The sequence below is a fragment of the Podarcis tiliguerta genome (assembly GCF_965153285.1).
Source record: "Podarcis tiliguerta genome assembly, chromosome: 12".
Taxonomy (NCBI): domain Eukaryota; kingdom Metazoa; phylum Chordata; class Lepidosauria; order Squamata; family Lacertidae; genus Podarcis; species Podarcis tiliguerta.
Genome location: NC_139545.1, coordinates 39,246,298 through 39,269,703, shown reverse-complemented (window position 1 = coordinate 39,269,703; position 23,406 = coordinate 39,246,298). Strand labels below are relative to the sequence as shown.

Here is a 23,406-nt window from a genome sequence, read left to right as displayed (position 1 = left end):
CCGGGGATTGAATTTGGGACTTTGTAGTAGAGAGAGTGATCGCATTATGATTAGAATACAGAAGATTCAATTTAAATGTCAGGTTGGTCCTTTTCATGTTGCCATTATCGTGCACCTGCCCTTTTTGTACTTTTGGTTTGCAAGTTAGATTTGGAAGTGGCTGACATAGCAATATAGCCCCCACCCCAACCTCAAGTGCCTTCGTGACTCACTTACAGGAAAGTAATTTTGTCTCTCTCTCCAATTCCCAGTTGTTGCCATATATGACTACACAAAGGACAAGGATGATGAGCTGTCATTCATGGAGGGTGCAATCATTTATGTTATAAAGAAGAATGACGACGGCTGGTATGAAGGTGTTTGCAACAGAGTGACTGGCCTGTTTCCTGGAAACTATGTTGAGTCAATCATGCACTATGCGGATTAAGTTCTCTCTTCAGGTCAGGTCTTATTCAATCATGCCATAATTATTTACAAAGGGTAACTAAAAGGTTAACAATTGTCTTAATGCTCTTTAAAATGTGCCCATCCTTTCAGGCCATACTGTTTAAATGGTATGATTGAATGTTCATCTGTAAGCATTTGTCTCTGCAGAGTTTGTAAAACGAGCAACTGTTTATTACTGATTATGCTTATTTACTTATGCATTGTTGATTTTTATGACCAGCCTAAATATTCTGGGGAAGTAGGGTATATAATATTTAATGACTCATGATTCAAATTGTGCCATTATTTTCTTTTTTCAGTGCAGCATGGTAAACTAACAACTATGTTAGACTAACATTAAATCTGATTGAAAAGTCTGATAGTGCTGGTCATTTACCTTTGTTTAGACTCTTGCTCATCCTCAAACTATAGTATTTGTTTAAAAGCATGCATACAAACTTATGTATTGAATTATACTTTTTTCTCTCCAAAAAATCCAAGATGCTTCCAATTTGTTGTAATCTTTTGCCTGGAGTACTCTTTCACAAAACCTATTCCAATTAGTCCATTTGAGTCTCTAAGGTGTCCATATGAATCAAAGATGGGTGGTCTTATGATGTATGTGTAATTTGTACCTGAGTTTTTTATGAGTAAATTTGCATTGAATTTTTCCATTCATAAATACATAAGTGAACCAAAGGTCTTGTCCATTAATTTGTTGGCTTGCCTTGCAAAGCAATACTAAAACATTGACTTGGCAAAAATCCCCCCGCCCCTTATAAGCAGGGACAATTTTGATGCAAGTGCAAAACTTAACATCCTCCGAGATAGGAAACCAAGTTTCTGCAAGCTCATGATGCGTAAAATTACACAAAACTATTTGGCTTCATTCATTGCGACAGTGAGTGATAACTGCTAGACACTTGCAACTCATGTCTCTTGTTACTCTTTTAAACAGAGGATCACAGTGCTAAAAGGCTTGTAGGAGAGTTTGCAGAGTAAAGGAGTCCTGGGCCTGGGAAATTGCATTAACATCTCTTCTGATAGTTCTTGGATGCTAGACTTAGCTGGGGACTGACACGCAACAGAAATCTGTGCCTATTCCCAACTATGACCAGAGCTGTCCAGGCTGATAGTGCTGATTTAGCATTAGATGGGCAACGTCATGCCATCTAATTGCATCTTTGGCACTACAGCTGCAACACCAGGAATCAACAATGCATTCTTCCCGCCACCCAGTAGTCTTTTACTCTAGCAGTGGAGCTTCCTTAGGGGTGATTGCCTTTACCAGCTTGGGTGGCTGTGGTTATTAAATGAAGCCACTTGGCCCTGGTTATGAGGCTACTAAGTTTTGTTCTCCGATCTTAACACATTCCACAACATGCAGAGTTGTGAGGAAACTTATCACAAGTCACTGTCCTATCGGCCACCTCACTTAAAACGTGGAAGGTTGCATGTCCTGCTAAGATGATGTTGTAGCACTGAAGGGATTTGCTACTGACTTGTCCACATCACTGTATTTGAAGACGGTTGCTGCCACAGCCCTCCACAAAATACAAGGAGCATGTGAGCCCAGGTGGAGGCAGATACTACAGGAGAGATGATGCTGGTCCAGGTGTCCTACTGAAAGGAGCTAATCATATCCGCTCACGTAGGGAAGGACACAAGCAGTCACAGCCTACTTTGCTCTTCTAAGAAAGCAACACATGCACTTTGACACCTCCATTTTGAGCACAACGTCAGGTGACTTTTTTTGGTCTCTTTGTACAAAACTTGTATTACTTAGATAATCTAAGGCAGATTATGATTTAGTAAGGGATTTTTTTTTTTACTGTATGTAGTAAAGATTTATTTGGACTGAACTGTCTTAATGGGTATTAAAATTAAATGATGAAAGAGCAGGTGTACTGGCTGTTCGAGTGGTTACAGTTGTTTTCTAGTGTGGCATTAAATACTGAAGCATCCCTTGCCGCCTTACCTTAAACAAACCTAACTATATTAAATGCTTTCTTGCCTTTTCCTAATTGTTAATCTGTTATTTCTGAGATCAGTTAGCAATCCGTAAAACCTATCTGTATTCCCTTTATAAATTGGAACATCTTAAAATTGTATATAACCTGTTTATTTACAAAAAAATATGTGCAGTCTTTTTATAATAAACCATACTCCTTTAATATTCTTGGTACTCTGAAACTAATAGGCCATTAGATCATTCTTAAGGTATCTTTCTTATACTCCCAGCACACACCAAGGCGTTTGCAAAAGTGATTTTCAACACATTGATTGTATTTATTCATTGTGGCCTTGGGTGTCAATATTGAATGATGTAAACAGTGCCCATGACAAAAACAGGAACCCCCCACCCATTAAAAATACAGGCACAAGGCATTGCTACCAGTTTAACAGACTGATCTTGTTTCATCATTTTTGTATGGCTTCCTTCAATAAAACATTTTTACTTCATAAACCTAGTTATATTTATTTCAGTGAGGATAACTTAAATTTTGGTAACTGCACTGGAAGCAAGCCAAGATGTTTCACCATGTAGATTTAGGCACAGTCTGGTAAATATCTCCTTCATTGCAACTCATTCTGGCAGCTGAGTCATTTGTCTCGAGCGATGACTATTTCTGCTAGTTGAATGAGGGCATCTCTTTCAGGGGATGGTCTGAGCTTGCCGATCTCTGTCATTGCTTTATGGCAGTAGCGCTGGGCGAGGTAGGTTGTTTGCTGCACGCCATGACTCTGAAAAAAACACCCAAAGACTTTTAAGTAGAGAAGTTAGGAGGCCATGGGATCTTTCTTGCTCCCTCTTTTCTGTCAGATTTTGAAACTGATTCTAGAACATAAATTTTAGCAAAGGTGTTTTTAGAAAACAAGTCCAAAACCACCATTCTGCAGAGCTCAAGGGCTCTGTAGGTTCGATGCTAGGGATTGAATCTGGGACCTTTTGCATCTCCAGAACCAACTGGAATAAACCTGCTGCCAGCAAACCTGGAGAGCCACTGCCAGTGTAGACAATGTTAAGTTAGATGGACCAGTGGCCAGACTTGCCATAAGGCAGCTTTTCTATGCTCCAAGCAGTTTAAAAGCTGAGGGACAAGCAAATACACTGTCTGAATGTGCTCGACTACCTCTACACTCCTCCAAGGTGGTTATCTGTACTTAAAGCTTCAGGTAAATACATCTAGATTACAACAGAGCTAAATGCACCGAAAAGGAGAAGCACAAAACTAATCTACACCAATGCTTACTGGACAGAACGTATCATGCTCACATTTTCTGCATTAAGCGTTCAGACTTGAGTGAACAGGTCCTGTTCTCCATAGGAGGTGAATGGTGAAAATCTGTTCTTGCAAACAGTCACCTTATTGAAATATTTATACCCTGTTCAAGATAGCTTACAACAAATATTAAAACACGGGGCTTACTAAAACTTCTGAATTTCGTGTTTCAGTTGTTGGAGAAAACCACACATATCATTGATAGGTGATACCCAATATAAATTTGCTTTGTAAAATGAAGTGTTAAGAGTAAAGGCTAGAATCCTACATCAGGGCTTCAAAAATAATCATAAAACTTAATTCCAGAGGAATTCCTATTAACTAAATCTATTGTACTGAACATTATTGTCTAGCAGTATTACATACATGTATGAGCTGGTATTTATTTTAGTCTGGTCTTGTCTTACCTGTAATACATACTCCCGGGCACGTTCAATGTCTCCTGGCAAACTGAATCGCCTCATTATCATGGCATTAATTTCTGGAAACTGAGAAGGAGAAAAACATTAACTTCCCCCAAAATGCAAGAGCTTAGCAACCAATAGGAGAGACGAACTACCTATAAACACCTCACCTATAAACATCTCACAAGCATTTTTATGAAAAGGCAGGCATACAACTTGAACAAGGTAACACGAAGCACTTCCACCCCTACTCGTCCTTAAATTTCAATATACAGTGGTACCTCGGGTTAAGAACTTAATTCATTCTGGAGGTCCATTCTTAACCTGAGGTACCACTTTAGCTAATGGGGCCTGCCGCTGTGCTGCTGCCACGCGATTTCTATTCTCATCCTGAAGCAAAGTTCTTAACCCAAGGTACTATTCCTGGGTTGGCGGAGTCTGTAACCTGAAGCGTCTGTAACCCGAGGTACCACTGTAGATGTCTCTCAAGTAGCCAGCAGTACAAGTTTAACTTGGGGTGAAGACAGTATATTTATTCATCCTACCTGCTGACAAGCAAATAAGACAGGACCAGTGGCTATACCAAGCTTAAGGTCTGCTGACGTTGGCTTTCCCAGCTGATCAGAACAGGATGTAAAATCCAGCACGTCATCTATCAACTGCAAACAAACAGACACACGTTGAGACCAGTTAACAAGGATCTTAAAAAGAATTAGTTCATAACAATTATAATAATGGTATCCAGCTTGCACTTCTTTTCTGCCTGCTGAACAGGAGACAGTCTAAGCTTGCTGATCTTACTGCTTTATGGCACTGGCCCCAGTCATTTGTTGTCTCACAAGTCTAAAAGCTAGTTTCTTAGCCTATTTCCTTAGTATCTCTAAATACCAGAGATGTCAAACTGGTCAACCAGTCGATCCCCGGATGATCTTGTTCGATCACAGGATCCCTATTGATCTGCAGCAGCGATAAGCAATGGAGTGGAAGTCCCTCCCCCTCCCCACTGCCATTGCTCTTTTCTTCTGTTGTTCGAAACTGGTATTTAGCTGACGAGTTAGAAAATGAGAGTAGTCTTCACCGCTGCGTCGCCGTTCTAGGTGAGTGATGTCCCCCCCCCCCAATAAAGCTAAGCTTTCCCCCTCCCTAAAAAAGCTCAACCACTTTGGCTCCGCCCCATGGGTAGATCACTTCCAGAATTTTTATACTGGGAGTAGATCGCAGTCTCTTGGGAGTTGGACGTGCCTGCTATATACTACCTGAAATGCTATCCCGAGGTTTCTTCCATATTGGTATGCAATCTCGTGCACCTCTGGATCAGGGCAGCCTAGAATGGAAACCTGAAAGGGAAACACAAAAGAATTCTGTCATTAGTATCCATTGTTTGTATATGCAGCACATTAACAGTAAACAACTGAAGAGAGAAGACAGGCACTGTTGACCACCCCCAGTCCCTGTTTATACACCCAGGCACGTACAAACTAGACCTATTTAAAAGAACACAAGGCCCATCTGAACTACAGCATTAAATATATATATACCTCTGAATTTAGATTGGATATATCAAATATTCATCATGGCCAAACTTCATTGCATGCACAGGGCTTGGAGTCTCCGAGATACAGAATGATGGGCTGCAATCTGATTGTTTGCCAATTACTAATGCAATGGCAGCCATGTCATTTGAGGCAACTCTGGTCCCAGCAATTGCCAGAATCTCGAGAGCAATTTCTTCTCCACAAAAAGGGCAGCGTTAAATTCACAAAACACAACGTAAAAAGTGGACACGACGGTCAAATAGGTGATTGTTTCATGCGAAGTCTGCCTGAGGCAGCCATTTTCTGCACTGAAGTTGCTACAAGCTGGTCTTCACGTGTGTGTGTGTGTGTGTGTGTGTGTGTGTGTGTGTGTGAGAGAGAGAGAGAGAGAGAGAGAGAGAGAGAGAGAGAGAGGGGCTATAGTGATCATGTCTGATGTCCCTTGGGAAGCAACATATTCAGAAGACAGGTACACCATGTTAAATCCCACCCCCCAATGCAAACAGTTGCATGAATTAACACATCTAGGACATAGCACTAGACTAGGGCTGCACTATACATTTAAAGCAGTACTGGACCACTTTGAACAGTCATGGCTTCCCCCAAAGAATCCTGGGAACAAGGTTTGACTGTTACATCATTGGCAACTGCAGCTCTTGTGATGGGGACGGAGTATAGGGGCAGTGTGACAACTGGCAACATCATTTTCAATCAATCCCTTTCTTAATAGTTCCCAGTTCTTTTTCACAGCTGCTGCACAAGAGCTGATGTTTTCAATGAACTATCCACCATACAATATCACTATCATGGTTAGTCACTCCTTTGTGTACAGACCTCATCGATGCATATAGGTGAAGTCAGGCATTTTTGTTCCAATGTGCATCACTCTATACACTTAAACAACCCTAGAGGTCTGCTAATAGCAGTAAGAACGAGCAATACTAGGGAACTCTGCATCCTAGCTCAAGTGTCTCCAGTACAATTTAAGCAACAGCACAAGTCAGTATCTGAAAGCAATATGGAAACCAGCCATTGTGACAAAGGAAGAGCCAAACCAGGATTAAAAATGCAGCTTTATACCCATTGAAGTTTTGGCAATATATTATTTGGACGTTTTAGGCTGCAGTCCTAACTCCACCCACTTGGGAATAAGCCCCACTGAATTCAACAGGACTCATGTCTACTCAGAACTGCACTTTAAGTTGGGAAGTCTTCCAAAATAGATGCATAGAAGGAAAGAAAGATGACATTACAACAAGGAATGGCAAAGTACAGCAGCCACCAATGACCAATGGCACTAGCCATCAAGACATCATTTTTTAAAATATCCTCCTTTGACTCATTTCCTAACATTGTGAGACTGAGATAAGCAAAGAGTGCTAAGTTACTGATGTGCTTCACTCCTTTCAGCATGAGACACATATTGGAGAGGCTTGCAGGACTTTGGGCCCCTTAAGAGCTAGTAAGAGAAAGCTGTGAAAAGGCTGCAACCCCCCCCCCCAAGTTTCCCACTGATGCATCATGGTATATGAACAACAAGAAAGACGGAACGTACATACTGCTTTACAGCTGTTTGCTATAAGACTCGCAGTCTTCTTAAAGGTCTTTTCGAGGTAGTGAGCAAATCTCTCATTTTCGTTTTCTTTGGAACCCATCTGAAGAAATTCGCCTAAAAAAAGATGAAGAGCCCAACACTGTCATTCAACTGCTGCCTAGACAAAAGTGTCTCAGTTGCTTCTAGAGATTTTGTTAAAATGCCTTACCATGCACCAGATCCTCAATCACACATGTTATCACAGAAACAATGGTTGCGCTTCCAATACGTGCTAATGCTAAAGAGGCTGCAGAAAGGATGAAATCCCCAGCTAGGACTGCCTGGAAAGGAAGAATTTGCTTTAAGAGAGAAGCAGCATATATACAATTCTGAAACTGTTTTCTCTTTAATGCAGCAGGAGGTGGGGGAAAGAGAGAGGCGTTTTCAATTTACAGTCATTTTTGTGTGATTTATTTTTTTCTCCGGATTTATTCAAAGGTATTCCCTTTACAGATACCTGAATAAGAGTGAAGTCTTACCCTGGCACCAAAAAGATGTCTGTGTCAATGCCAAGCAGGCCTCAATAGCGAGAGCATTTCACAGGTGTGGGGGCCACCACTGAAAAGCCTCTCCATATTGCTGCGCCTCTGAGCCTCTCTTGGCACTAGACAACTCTTGTAATATCCAGCTATATTCTTGATGGGAGAAGCAGTCAGTCAGATGTTTTGGTCCCAAGCCATATAAGGCTATATAAAAGGGGTGGGGTACCTTTTCTGGGTAGTGGGCCAGATTGTTATACCTGGCAGGGCTGCCCCTGTCAGTCACTATGATGGCAAGTGATGTGCTTTGAAGTCCCAATTGTTGGGACCTTCAATGCTGTTTGAAAGACTTCTGCTATTGGAAAGGCTTTCAGACTGCACTCCTGTTTCATCCTCTGGAAGCTCAAATGGGAGCGGGTGCGGGGAGGAGAACTTTCTTGACAATCCTTTGAAAAGGCAGCTGTTTTTCCTCAGGTGATCAGGAGCACAGAGGAAAAAAACCCGCCTTCTGGAAGGACTGGCTACTTGCAGGGAATGCCCTGCATAGCTGATCCTTTTAAAAGGTTGCTGCTTCCCAAAGGGATGCTTTTTTTTTGGCTGCCCATGCCTGTTCCCAGGATGGGACAGGCACACACAGTGAAACCGAGTTCCTTGGAGGCTGCTGCACGCTGCTTTTTCAACTTCCAATTTCAAAAGGTCAAAGAGCAGTGCTAGGCAAAGGAAGCGGTTTCGACAGACTCTTGCCACCCACCAGCAGAGGAACAATCAGGAGACTACTTGAAGCTTCTGAGAGTTCCTTTTAAACCCTGCCCTTATCTGTCCTAATAAAGTGGGGGTGCCGCCCCCCTAACAGTCTGGCAGGCTAAAGAAGCCTGAGGGGAAGCCTGATGTGCCAAGATTGGCCAGCGGGCAAGAGGTGCCCCACTGCTTCTTCACAGCTTAAAACTAGCACTTTGAATTGGGTCCAAAAAGGTGTAAGCAGCAGCTGCAGTTGTGCCAATACTGGTGTGATATGGTCCACCTCATCAGCAGCCTGGCGACTGCCCTCTGCTCCAACTGCGGTTTCCAAACAGCCTTCCAGGGCAACCCTGTGCCCAGTGCATTGCGGTAATTAACCTAGAGATTACCACAGTATAGGTCACTGGAGTTAAGCTATCCCTGTCCAGATATGGGTATAGCTGGGCCACCAGCTCAAGATGGTAGAAGGCACTACACACCACAATGGCTACTCAAGGGACAGAATAGAACCTCCAAGTCAGGAGTCTGCTATTATGCTCGCTAGCAGTGTAAAGAGAGGTCAGCTCAGCTGCTACATATGATGATTTTATTATTTATTTGAAAAGCCATTCTGCCCTTTCTCCAAAGGAGCCCAGAGCAGCAGACAAAAAAACCAATACAAGCATTTAATCAAAAAGGAACAATAAAAAATCCCCAACAGCTAAATAATTTCAAGGCTGCCACGAACAATAACTTTCAGCCATCATATTTATTACTTGAAATGCCAAGTACAGCTTTTAATTGTTCAGACCAAGATAATTTTCCACGGCTGCTTTCGCTTACAGAAGTTGAAGGACAGGGCTAAGTCCACGTCATTCTCATGCCTCCAAACCAGCTGTGAGTTGCATGCAGATGAGGAGGCCCAGCCCAGCCAGATCAACAGGTGTGCTTACCAAGTCAATGGGGCCTGAAAGAGCATCGGTGTCAGTTACGCACATGAAGCACCATTGCTGGATTAGATTAAATTGGAACCAGCAGGTGCACCATTAAGATGTGCTGCTTTCTTTCCCACTGGATATCAGGGAAGATTGTGACACAAACACAGCAAGATCTTGGCTCAAAGAACCCCTTTTATTAACCTAAACTCTGCCCCAGCTGACACATACATATCTGAACTGCCCTTCCTGCTCTGTTATCTTGTCTCATCTCCCCACTACTACTGCAATTCCCACCCACAATTCTAGCTCACGTGTTTCAAGAATTCAAGGAAAGTGGAAGAGGTGAGTGGTCAGCAGGGCTGTAACAAACTGGGGCCAAGAGACAAAGGGTGGGGAGGACATTCTGCAGAAGAAGGTGCTGGATCGGGCATGGTCAATGTGGTGCCGCCCTCCAGATGTTGGTGGACCACAGATCACCCTTGATCACCGGCCATATTTTCTGGCCACTGGGAGTTGCAGTCCAACAACATCTGGAGGGCACTGTGTTGGCCACCCCTGGATAAATTGGTTCCCCCCCCCCTTATCACTCCACCCACAAGATAAGGAAAGGGGAAGCAGCACTCCAAGAATTCAAGGTATTTGCCCAGACGGGTTATTTTATCAGCTTCTCTTCAGATAATTTCCTGTTTTTCCAGCTTTCTGCTAAACCTGCTTCTCGGGACTAATGCAAAGATTCCATTTTCAGGAAAGTATGATGGGGCACCTCTTGCGCACACACCCCCCCCCCCCGACTAAGTGCCAAAAGGTCCTGGGAGAATATCTCAAACTATGCTGCAAAATATTTAAGCTTGGTTAGAACTACTGCTGTGTTTGTCCCAGAGAATGATCATATCCACATTATTGCTTGAGCTCTACCCAGTAAAAGTTAAGCATTTTGACGTCCCATTGATCTCAATGGGATAGTGAGAGGCATATACTTAAATATCTCCTATTGGAATGAATGGGAGCTTAAAGTGCTTAACTCTGTGTAGAAAGTTCTGAATGTGACCTATAATGATATAAAATATGATCAGCTTTTGTTGGCAAATTAGGAGGCAGGCCTTCGGGTGCAAGGAACACTTTTGCCCCTTCATTTCAGGAAGTGCTCAACTTTGGCTAGACTATGCCGTGCGCAGAACAAATGTATTTAATTTTGCATGCCAAGTGTTCTGGGCAATTCAAAAGCATGCAAGCAATTAACATAAACTGTTGCAAATAAAAAACACCCGTAATTATTTAATCTTAAAAGCAATAGATAAAACCTGCCTCGTTTGCTTTAGTCATCCTCACAGCCTGTATATTTTCCCTACAGCTTGCCATGTAAACATCCCTCCAAATACAAAAAATAAATAAAATAAATCACTGCATCGCTACAAACACACTCACCTTCCTTTCCCCCCAAATGTGATTGACTGTTTGTTTTCCTCTCCGTGAATTTGCATCATCAATAACATCATCGTGAAGGAGAGTAGCTGTGTGGATCATTTCTGTAATTACTGCTATAGAACGCTGGCTTGCATGTACTTCCCTAAAATCGGAGTGAAAGAGACAGCGGAAGCTGAGCAAACCAAGCACGCAGGGACACGTTCACCAGCTCAGGAAAATGCAGTTTTGGATAGCTATGACTTGTTCTGCATTTGTGACAAATAGTTTGGAACTCAGTGCCTCTGTAGTTCACTTCCTCATCCAAACTTAATCCAATTCTTCTCCAGCGGCATCAGGCAGTTGGTTTTTATGAGCAGGTATGGGAAAGTCAGAAGTTATTACGATCATCATCATCATCAGACCATCTTCCTTACAAGCTGTCTTGGGTGTTAAGATCAGCAGAGGTGCCCCTGCCCTAAGAATTCTTTTTTTTTGGGGGGGGGGTGGCCCAGGAGAGCATTCCTTCCCTATAAGAGGGCACCTGGGTAATAAATTTAATAAAAATTTACAGAAATACACAGCGGTGCAGGAAAAATACACGAAGAGAAATTATTCCCTCTTATATGGAACGTAAGAACTTGGTTAGCTAATGAAGCAAACTTGAAATTATTTATTCATAAAACACAGGAAATCAGTTTTTTACAGAAGGTTGGGCTGGCAACTAAACTAGCTTTTAAAAGGGATTATATATACCAGCTTTCCTCAACTTGGTGCCCTCCAGTTGTTTTTAATGACCACTTCCATTAGCCCCAGCTAGCATGGCCATTTGGGCTGGGGCTGATGGGAGTTGCAGTCCAAAACTTTGGCGAGCACCAGGCTGGGGAAGACTGAGACAGAATATATTGTTGAATATTAGTGATGGAAGCAAAAAATGGAGCTCTCATGTTCCGTGGCAATATGGCTCCAGGTGACAGGAGCAAAGAGACAGCTATCTCCACCAACCCCTCTGCTAAAAGTTTCCCTGCAGAATCCAGCTGACCATAACAGAAGCAGAACCCAGTGCTAGATTATCTAAAGACCCACTTCAAACATTTTGTCAGTGAAATTTAAAACACTTGGCCAGTGAATTTCCCAGAGCACCAACGGCAGCACTAAGGGGACAAGATATTAACTTGTCCTACTGAAACCCACACAAAAAAACAAAAAACAAACAAACAAGCAAAAACCTTTCTATAGCCAAAAGCTATAAAGTGGGCATCAAGTCAGCCTGTGGCTGTGATCCTTACCCCACTTACCTGGGAGTAAGCCCTGCTGAATTCTACAGGACTTACTCCCAAGTAGACATGGTTAGGACAGCACTGTAAGGGCTAGGTTTTATTCAGAGAGGACCCATTGAAACCAATGAACATGATTAAAGGTAAAGGGACCCCTGACCATTAGGTCCAGTCGCGGACGACTCTGGGGTTGTGCGCTCCTCTCGCTCTATGGGCCAAGGGAGCCGACTTTGTCCGCAGACAGTTTTTCCGGGTCATGTGGCCAGCATGACTAAGCCGCTTCTGGCAAACCAGAGCAGTGCATAGAAACACCGTTTACCTTCCTGCTGGAGCGATACCTATTTATCTACTTGCACTTGACGTGCTTTCAAACTGCTAGGTTGGCAGGAGCAGGGACCGAGCTCACCCCGTCGCGGGGATTCGAACTGCCGACCTTCCAATCAGCAAGCCCTAGGCTCTGTGGTTTAGACCACAGCGCCTAAGTTGGGTCTATTACTTACAGTACGTCCACTCCGAGCAATACCACTGTAAATCCCCCACTTCCTTTCCTTGCTATACGGCCACTTTAGACTCACCTGGAGCTGAGCCTGCTGCTCCTTCCCTCGCTTTTTATATCAGTTTCCTAATGCTTCACATATGAGTGTGCCAAAAAACAATGGGAGCAACTCTTCTGCCACACTACAATTTGGGGCAAAGGTTTGCCCATACTATGCTCAATGCTGTGGACACTCTGTGCCAACAACTCTAGATATTTATATATTGGGCTAATGGAATTCTGGCCTTTTCCCTTCTTGTTTTTAGAATGAAATTGAGGGGAAGAAGGGGGACAGTGGCACCCTTTGCAATGCTGTGTACAGTTTGGGAAAGACATTGAAAAATGCATAAATTGTGCCGTTGCAAACATGCTGCTTAACTCCTGCTGTTATTGCTAGCAAGTGACTTTTTTTTTTAGCCAAGTGGATTCGAAATTGTAAGAACTTTAAAAATAAAGGTTAGGTATTTACCCGGAGTTATTATGATGAAAATTGCACGCTCTAGCCATTAGCACCACAATCATTGGTCGAAAAGCCTTCCCTTTGCCATCAAAGTAATATTCACACATTTCCTTCAGTTCTGTAGTAGATACCCATAATTCCTGTAAACAAACAAAAGTGCAGTTTTAAAGTTGAGCAGTAAGTCTGGAAATAGGTTGATGCAATGTTATGCCTCTTTGGAAGAGAGATTACAGCACTTCACACCAGACACCAAAGAGCCCTTACCTTTTTAATATCTTCATAGAGATTATTCAAGTCTTTGCTTCCCAGTTTAAAAGGATCCTTATATTTTTCATCACTAACTGCTGTACCACAGCTGTTCAATCGCAGCGTTGTGTGGTGAAACCTGGCGATAAATATTATTTGAAAGAATTTAGACAGCTAAAATACAGGTTGGATTTGTGTTTCATTTTACAGAGCATACAAAATACTGGCCTGATTTGCATGTCGTGCTAAGCCAAAGCTAAAGCATAGTTTATTAAACAAACCATGTGTAAAATCACAAGTTGCCCCAGATGATTTGTTTTCTAAAAGTTTGATTTCTTTCTCTCCCTACCCCCCCGGCCCACTTCTCATCTACTTTGTACTTGCCACCCTATATCCCAAAAGCCTTTGCAGCACCTTGTACTGGTGTTCACGTCTCCATGCCCATTCCTACTGGCCAGCTTCAAGAGCAGAGGTAGGGAAATTGTCCCCGAGTTCTGTGCCTGCTCTCATCCATAACAGATTCCCACCCAAATTTCTCAGTGGTTTCTTAAACCTTTCCTTAAACTTTTATCCCTGCACCTGCCAGTTCACCTCAATGTCACTCTGTTACATTACCCCATCACTCCTCTCCTTAGATGGTACTGTACTCAAATTAGCCACTGAACTTAATAGGGTTCACTTGTGAGTAGACAAATGCTGTAATGTGGATATAGGAGAGGGCAGGAAAGAAAATGGTGTTTTGAAAGGGGTGGGGGCAGGAGATAATCCCCTAATTGGCTGCTGGTGGAGGGAGAGCGTAAGATAAATTTGTTGAGGGCAGATTGGCATACTGTATGTAGTTTAACAAGCTGATTTTTGGCTGAAATATTTGTTCTTACTTTCAGAACATTTCTACAAGCTCCTTTAGACAGCTGTAACCTGTAAAATGCTATCAACAGGCTTTCAAACAGTAAAAATTTGAGCTTTGCAGCAAAGGTGGGGCAGGACAAAACAGAGGTCTCATTTAAGATTTCATCTGCACTGAGCTAGAGCTATGGCGTGATAGTTTTTTTGGTGTGTACACATAAATAATTACAGTAAAAATAGCACAGCACCAGCCCTTTCATTAAAGCAGTCAGTTTCCAAACATCTAGTTTGGTGGTCAAAAGATATGGATTTATTGTCTTGCTTTACTACACCCTACACCATAAATGGTAATTATAGACTAATGAATATTTGCTGCAATCAAGGCACTCAATATGTAATTGAGTATCTGGTACCACTAGTTCATTTTGTTTACGTGGAACTTGTGCATGCAAGCAAGCCTATTTAAGCTTATAGTACAGGAGCAGTGGACCCATATTGTACCCACACTAATCTTGTGGCAAATGTGGAAGAATTGTTGCAGCAGCTTGTTCCCAATAACTCAAACAGTATTCAGAAGAGGACAGTTGGGCAATAAATCTCAGGAACATGGATACAGCTTGTACTCTGTCACCCAGAAGTGAAGCCATGTTTGGAACACGCAACTAGGTATGCAGAAAGACTTGCTGTGCACTTAAGAAATGTGGACTCTTCGGCAAGATGTGTTTCAGAATGAGGTCAATACTGCAAGTGGCGCACTTGATGGGGGCCTTCCCTTCAATATGTAACACTGGGATAAGAATCCCTACCAATCGGTAGCTGATCCAGGGAAACTTCCTTCTCTTGATTATTAAGTGACACATTTTACCTCAATCTAATTATTGTTTCAACTTATTGTTGTTGTTGTTTAGTCGTGTCCGACTCTTCGTGACCCCATGGACCAGAGCACGCCAGGCACTCCTGTCTTCCACTGCCTCCCACAGTTTGGTCAAACTCATGCTGGTAGCTTCGATAACACCATCCAACCATCTCGTCCTCTGCCGTCCCCTTCTCCTTGTGCCCTCCATCTCTCCCAACATCAGGGTCTTTTCCAAGGAGTCTTCTCTTCTCATGAGGTGACCAAAGTATTGGAGCCTCAGCTTCATGATCTGAACTTCCAGTGAGCACTCAGGGCTGATTTCCTTAAGAATGGATACGTTTGTTCTTCTTGCAGTCCATGGGACTCTCAAGAGTCTCCTCCAGCACCATAGTTCAAAAGCATCAATTCTTCGGCGATCAGCCTTCTTCATGGTCCAGCTCTCACTTCCATACATCACTACTGGGAAAACCATAGCTTTTACTATACGGACCTTTGTTGGCAAGGTGATGTGTCTACTTTTTAAGATGCTAGGTTTTTCATCGCTTTTCTCCCAAGAAGCAGGCGTCTTTTAATTTCGTGGCTGCTGTCACCATCTGCAGTGATCACGGAGCCCAAGAAAGTAAAATCTCTCACTGCCTCCATTTCTTCCCCTTCTATTTGCCAGGAGGTGATGGGCCCAGTGGCTCCTTAAGTTTCAGCTTAAGGAGCATGTTATTGGCCTGACATTCCTACTGCACTTATTTACTACATCTTGCCACTGGTTCTTCAGCTTCCACTTAAAAACAGGAGTAAAGTCGCTTGGTGAAGCTTTTACATGTTCAAAGGCAAGGCGGGTTGCTATCCTAGCAGGCTTGTGCATGAGGACCTTTTAATTGGATATGCTCCAAATATGGTAGCTATCCAGCCCAAAGATGTTACAATAGGCAAGGAGGAATTCGAAATCAAATCAGTGTTATGAAATAGAACACGAGCACTTAAACTATTAGTGTTGTTGTATAACACAAAGGGGAAGAGAGAAATAGCTTGATCCCATACCAGTTAGTTTATTGAATGTATAAATTGCTTCCCTGAACCTGCTTTGGTTCTATTGTATCAACTTACGGTATTATATAGATCATGATAGCACCCATAACTGTAGGACTTCTAAAAATATTCACCCAGGTTATCTAAAACCCACTCCTATATATGGTGCAATACAATGGCAAGGGCAAAAACTTACCGCCAAAATATACTTCGAATTTTTAAAATGGATAGAGCCGAACTTCTCCCAAGAAAATCAGGTCTCTGTCCAGAGGAAAAAAGAAATGAAACATTAGTGAGCATACATTTACAAACCACATTTCACATAACTTTTATTTTATTTTAGTTGAGCATTTATATTCTGCCTTCTACACTACTTTGGACATCTTAAAAAAGGTAAAGGTAAAGGTACCCCTGCCCGTACGGGCCAGTCGTGTCCGACTCTAGGGTTGTGCGCCCATCTCACTTAAGAGGCCGGGGGCCAGCGCTGTCCGGAGACACTTCCGGGTCACGTGGCCAGCGTGGCGAAGCTGCTCTGGCGAGCCGGCACCAGCGCAGCACACGGAAACGCCGTTTACCTTCCCGCTAGAAAGCGGTACCTATTTATCTACTTGCACTTTAGAGGTGCTTTCGAACTGCTAGGTGGGCAGGAGCTGGGACCGAAGACGGGAGCTCACCCCGCCGCGGGGATTCAAACTGCCGACCATGCGATCGGCAAGCCCTAGGCGCTGAGGTTTTACCCACAGTGCCACCCGCGTCCCTGGACATCTTGGACATCTTACAGCATTCTAAATTATAATTTCATTAAAACAATGCAGAACGATTGCAAAAAGACAGTGCCAACAGTTAAAAGAATCGTAAGAACATTGTCTAACTTTGCAAGAGCCTCTTGGAATAAAATGGTTTTCAGTAACTGCAGGGGTGGAGGATTGTGAGAGGGGACCAACCACACTTCATAGGGCAAGGTGTTCCATAGTCTGGGTGCAACCACTGAGAAGGCCCTTTCTCTTGTCCCACTCAGCTGTGCTTCCACCCTTGTGGTTGCACACTCAGAAAAGACCCTCTACTTCTGATCTTAGGGTTGAGATTGTTTCAGCCCCAAGACCTCTAATCATTTTGTTTTACCAGATAAAATTGTGTTCCTGGCTCCACACCCATTTAAAGTCTGAGAAAAGGTTGAGACAATCTTGGGGAGTATCCAGGACAGTATGGGAGGAAACAATCCCCAATCTATACAGGACTTAAGTCATTTAGGGCTTTAAAGATAATGACCAAACACTTTGAATTATGCCTGAAAGCAAGCAGGTAACCACTGCAACTGTCACAGGATAGGTGCAATGTGATCCTGTGGGTGAGAACCCGCCAACATGTTTGTAGCTGCATTCTGGGTGAACAGAAGCTTCTGAAGCAAGGATTGTTGAAAGTTAGCACCACGTAGAGTGAGTTGCATTAATTCAACCTACATGCAACCAAGGCAAGTAATAATGTTGTCTTGTTTCCAAGGCTGCATTAATACGTGCCTTGCAAACAAGACAGCAATAGTTACTAGCCTGTCTGTCCATACATCTGTGAGACCTCAAAACCTAAAACAGAAAACCACACACAAACTAACCTTATTGAACTCTATTATACATTAATTCTTGCAACATTTCCTTCTATAAGGAAAGTGTTATAAAAACAAAACCATAAAGTTTTGCAATTCCTTTCCTAAACTACTTTAAACTAGTTTAAGCCCACACCTCTTTTTTCTGATGCAAAGTGGTTTCTTTTATGAAACTAATCCGAAAGCTGTTACACAAGCTCTGAGGTGGCCCAAGCCTTCTCCAGACAAGTATTCAATAGCACAAAAGGCCCACAGCACAGAAATCTACTATGGGTCCCTCATCATATGAGGTGCATGGGATCATCCAGAGCAGGGTGGTTCAATGTGTGGCCCTCGTGGCCTTTTTTGGCGGTCCTCAGCAACATTTGATGCCCACCCCAGCTCTCATGCTGCCTTCCTAAAACCAGGTAAGTGAGGCCCAAGGCTTTGGGGAAGGAGGTGTGAGGGTTCTAATAGGGTCCTGGAGTCCTTCTTCCACCTTCCCAAAGCCTAGATAGAACTTTCCCATCTTTGGGAAGCAGGTAGGAAGGCTATAGGACCCTGACAGAGCCTCACAACTGCTTCCCAAAGCCTGGTGCCTTGCTCAGCTGGCTTTGGGAAGGCAGTGCAAAGGCTAGGGGGGGATGTGTGTCAAACTGCAGCCTTGCTCCCCACCCTACCAAGGCAGCATGCAGGTTCTGTGTCAACGGACCCACTTGGTATGAACAGTTGGGCCACCCTGATCTAGAGCAGGCCTTTTTCCACACTGAGGTGGTAGAACATCCTTCCAGCTTTGCTGTCAGCCTTTGGTAGCAAGCAGCTGCATTTCAGAGGGCACTTGGGATTCTGAGCTGCTGTATTGGGGGTGGCTTTTTCTTCTGTATTATTGTTAATTTGCTGTTTGTGGCTTGTTTAGATTTATACCTTTAATTATTATATTTCGCTCTTTTATGTTACTAGCTGCTGCCAAATGCCTTTGCAGAATAGGCAGGATATTCATGTTATTTTTTTTTTTTAAGTGCAGTGGTACCTCGGGTTAAGTCTTAATTCGTTCCGGAGGTCCATACTTAACCTGAAACTGTTCTTAACCTGAAGCACCACTTTAGCTAATGGGGCCTCCTGCTGCTGCTGTGCCGCCGGAGAACGATTTCTGTTCTCGTCCTGAAGCAAAGTTCTTAACCCGAAGCACTATTTCTGGGTTAGCGGAGTCTGTAACCTGAAGCGTATGCAACCCGAGGTACCACTGTAGAGGCATGTTCTTGTGTACTCAAGGTTAAGTTTAAAAAATTATCTAAAGCAGCCCTTACAACTGGCATTGGGAACCTCATGGCCTCCAAATATTGAAGACTACAACCCCATCAGTCCTGACATGTTGTCTGGGGGCTGAAGATAGTTGGAGGCCAAACACATCTGGAGGGCTACAGGTTCCCCATACCTGCTTTAGAACCATGGGCTTCCCAAAGATTCTTTTAAGATTGATGCTTGAAGATCTTGGGAACAATCACTTAGAACCATTCTGCACAATCCTAAAAACCTATTCATAACATCAGCAACATAACTGACATTCAAAGAGGGTTCATCAGTTTGAATCAAACAGGAAACTATGACTGAATGCCAATGAAGTGCCCAAGTGGTGTAAGGTAAAGGTAAAGGACCCCTGGATGGTTAAGTCCAGTCAAAGGCGACTATGGGGTGCAGTGCTCATCTCACTTTTCAGGCCATGGGAGCCAGCGCTTGTCCTCAGACAGCTTTTCAGGCCATGTGGGCAGCATGACTAAACGCTTCTGGCGCTAAGTGGTGTATAAGGAGAGGAGAAGAAATGCTTGGCCCGAACATACATTTCCATGGTTTATGAAGATACAATCATCTGAACAGAGCCAATGAATTGTACTTTCCCCCAAGCTCCAAGCCCATTCAATGGATGAGTACTGACTTGTTCACTGTTGTTCCTTCTCACAACTCAAAATCTATCACTCACACACTACTACCAATATTCTGAAGGGCTTTATAATGCATCTTGCATAAAAGCACAGCAAATTGTGGGGCAATAATTTCACTCCCTGTCCCCACTGAACAGCTTCTTGAATATTGCACAGGCAGCCAAATATTACACAGATGAAAGGCTTCTATTCCAAGACCGCCATCTGAAAGGGACTTTACATTGGTGATGAATGGCCCAGGTGTTCTATGTATCCATGTTATCTGCACTGAGCATAGCCTACTGGCTCTTATTCATCCAACTGCTGGATCAGACACACCACTGAAACACAGGTATTTGGGGAAACAGATTACCTGTGTGCCATCAGTTTACTGATGACACCAAGCTCTAAATCCTCATAGATTCCTACCTAGAAATTTCACACGGACAACTATCAAGAGTGAGCTTTGAGCTCACACATTCTTCCTTCCCTCTCCCATATGACCAAGAACAGTTCAGAAGCTTTAAACACTACTTTTGATTAACTTCTGTTTGTAGCTTTAATCACTACTTTTGATTAACTTCTGGAATTACAAATTATGGTTAACATAACTATGGTTGGTTTCGAAAAGCCTACTTCAATCCATAGTTTGGGAACCTGTTGAAGGCCATGGTAAAATCAGTATTTATTTATCTTTTAAAAATCAGCAAGGTTACTAATTTTGCTATCATGTCTTTGAAGTCTCACCTGAAAGTGTGGAACCTCATGCTCGCAAGGAAGGCTAATTACAACCTTACAAAGAAAACCAAGAGTTGCCTTCCCAAATCTGGTGCCTGGCAAGTATCATGAACATCCCAATCAGCTATGCTGCTTCTCTCTAAACAAAATTAAGAACAAAAGAAGAGCTTGCTGGATCAGGCCAAAGGCCAATCTAGTCCTGCATCCTATTCTCATGGTGGCCAAGCTAGCAAGAAGGACCCAAGGACAAGACTCTCCCCGCTTGTGTTTCTCAACAAGTGGTGTTCAGAGGCATGCTGCTTTCAACAGCAGAGGAAATAGTAATCAAGGTGGTAGTCAGTGATAGGCTTAGCCTCCGTTATTTTGTCCAATCACTGAATTGTAGAGTTGGAAGGGACCCCAAGAGTTATCTAGTTCAACCCTTTGCAATGCAGGAATCTCAACTAAAGCATCCATGACAGATGGCCATCCAACTTCTTTTAAATCTTTTAAAGCCATCCAAGCTGGTGGCTATGAATGAAATGAATGCACAAATGAATGAAATAAAAACATTCCTCAGAACTGCAGAACCATAGACTTGAAAGGGGCCACGAGGATCATCGTGCTCTAGATTCATCTCTAGACCAGCCCCTTGCAATCCAGGAATCTTTTGCCCAACGTGGGGCTTGAACCCACAACCCTGAGATTAAGAGTCTCATGCTCTGCAGACTGAGCTATCTCCTCAGGTTTGTGCTCATTTTTTAAAACTCCCTACCCCTACCCTTTCTTTTAAAAAAGCAGCCCCTTATCTTTCCCAAGGTCTACATGAAAATCCCATGCTGCCTCAACCCAAAATGTCAATCTGTGACCACAAGCAGCCCAGAGAACGGAGGGCAAGAGAGCTACCCCGTTGCCTTAAATGTCTAGAGCCGTGGTTCCAGGCAATTTGATTTTTAAGGGGGCCAACTCGAGAATGAGTTATTTACAGTGAATGGCCTTTTAGGCTTCCTCCACGTGAACAGGATTTCACTTTTTGAATAATAAGAATTATATGTCGGGGGCGGGCGGGTTTGGAATCAGGATTTTAGAGATGCTTAGGTGGAGCATGGCCAAAAAAGGGTTTGTAACCACTGCTCTGGAGAGAGGGGGATACCCCTGAAGTTGCAAATGCAGTTTAGCTCGCGTGGATAGTAGCCACGGACAGATGCATCCTCCGCGGATTTGCCAAATCCCCTTGCAAAGCCCTCCAAGCCGGTGGCCATCATCCCTGCACCTCCTCGCAGCAAACGCAGCAGGAAGTCCTTTTCCTCAGTCCTGAATTTACTGCCCAACATTTTATGGAGTGTGAGGAGGGGTGGAAACACCACCACCCAAACCACCCCAATATTCTCCCTTTATTCTCTCGTCATTTGATGGACCCTTAAGCATCTTCTCTCCCCTCCCTGAACCTGAAAACGAAACAGCCCGGAGATCCCGCTAGCGTTTCCTCACATTCATTCCGACGTGACCTCCATTCGCCCCGGCGCGCCGCCGACTTACCTCCGCCTTCCACGCGGGCGCCGCCGGCCCCACAGCCCGCCGCTGCCTTCCGGCGCCGTTAGCCGAGGAGCCCAAGGCCCGCCCGGAACCGGCGAGCCACGCCGCCCGGGAAGAGCCGGCGCAGCAACAGCAGCAGCGGTGCCACCAGCCCAAGGCCATAGCCGCGTCGTCCTCGGCGCCAGGCCTGCTTCTCCCGCCGCTGCTCAAGGGCCGCCTCCCCTCACCGAGCAGCTGAGGCGACCCGGACGCGGAAATACCCGGCCTAGGCAGCGCGGCGGGAGATGGGCGAAAGAGGAAGGCTGCCCACGCCGCCCTCAGGCGCCGCCCCGGCCTGCAGCCCCGGAGCGAGGAGGGGGACGCTCCTGAGGGAGTGGCCCGCGGGGCGGTGGGCCGCGCCTGCTGTGTGAGAAGGAGCCCGGCTTAGAGAGAGAAGGGGAGGAGGAAGGCCGCCTTGCTTCCCGCGTGTCTCTCCAGAAGAGCCGCCTCTGGGTTTGCCGCGTTTCCTCCTGCGCCTTTAAGCAGGTGCGGCCCAGGCCGAGGTCCCACAGGTGAAGTTGATGCCCCCTACACCCCTCGGGCATTTAAAGGTTCTTCCTTTGTGGCCATTGCCTTGTTCTTTATATCTGAGGACAAGTAGGGACTTTTATTGCATATTTATTTCCCACAGGTGAAGTGGTCCTCGGGCGCCTGTGCTTTGGTGGCAGGAGGTGCTGATTCGCTCACTGAGTTTCCCCTGCCTTGCGCAAAGAGCATCATGGGTGCAGAGTCGTAATAATAATAATAATTTATACCCTACCTATATGGCTGGGTTTCCCCAGTCACTCTGGGCAGCTTCCAACAGGATATTAAAAACAAAAACATTAAAAACTTCACTAAACAGGGCTGCCTTCAGATTTCTTCTAAAAGTCAGATAGTTGTTTATTTCCTTGACATCTGGTGGGAGGGTGTTCCACAGGGCGGGTGCCACTACCGAGAAGGCCCTCTGCCTGGTTCCCTGTAACCTCACTTCTCGCAGTGAGAGAACTGCCAGAAGGCCCTCGGAACTGGACCTCAGGCTAAATGATGGGGGTGGAGATGCTCCTTCAGGTATACTGGGTCGAGGCTGTTTAGGGCTTTAAAGGTCAGCACCAACACTTTGAATTGTGTTTTGAATTGAGGGTTACAGGCACCCATCCTTTAAAGGTTATTCCTTTGTGGCCCATTGTCTTGTTCTTATATTTGAGGACAAGTTGGACTTTTAGTCCATATTTATTTCCTTCTTTGACGTTCTGCCTTTCCTCTGAAGGCAGCATGCATAGACGGCTCTCTTCCTACTTCATTTTGTTCTCACAACGACTCTTGTGAGTTGAGTTAGGCTGAGAGAAAATGGATTACCTCAAGGTCACCCAGTCAAGCTTCATGGAGGAATGGGGATTTTAACTAGGGCCTTCCCACTCCCAAGTCCAGCAAAAGTTGCTGGCAGATAGTTGCCTCTATGATCTTGAGAACAAAGAAAAACTTTTAAAAAGTAAATTCCCAGGATCATCCTTTGCTGAATAATGTGAAATAATTTTCAGTGGCTTTTTAAATATATATAAAAAGGGAAGCATTGAAGGGCTATTTTCCAGAATGTGAAAGGTTTTGTGCTAGAA

The 23,406-nt window shown here is 44.1% G+C and overlaps 2 protein-coding genes across 13 annotated transcripts in view; one reads left to right on the top strand and one right to left on the bottom strand.

Moving 5' to 3' along the window:
* Window positions 1–2,893, top strand: part of ABI1 (abl interactor 1) — a 95,586-nt gene extending 92,693 nt beyond the window's left edge. For all 12 annotated transcript variants that reach the window (XM_083406594.1, XM_083406592.1, XM_083406601.1 and 9 more), the window contains one exon: window positions 252–2,893. In XM_083406594.1, the coding sequence (XP_083262720.1) occupies window positions 252–427 (176 nt within the window). In that variant the 3' untranslated portion in view covers window positions 428–2,893. The remainder of the gene's footprint in view (window positions 1–251) is intronic.
* On the bottom strand, window positions 2,692–22,427 carry PDSS1 (decaprenyl diphosphate synthase subunit 1). The gene is given in 12 exon segments (XM_083406523.1): window positions 2,692–3,171; window positions 4,118–4,198; window positions 4,660–4,773; window positions 5,371–5,451; window positions 7,209–7,318; window positions 7,413–7,524; window positions 10,803–10,944; window positions 13,060–13,190; window positions 13,315–13,435; window positions 16,218–16,282; window positions 21,776–22,152; window positions 22,155–22,427. Coding segments are annotated over 12 exon segments (1,677 nt in total). The 5' UTR covers window positions 22,357–22,427; the 3' UTR covers window positions 2,692–3,030.
* Window positions 22,428–23,406: the final 979 nt, after the last annotated feature.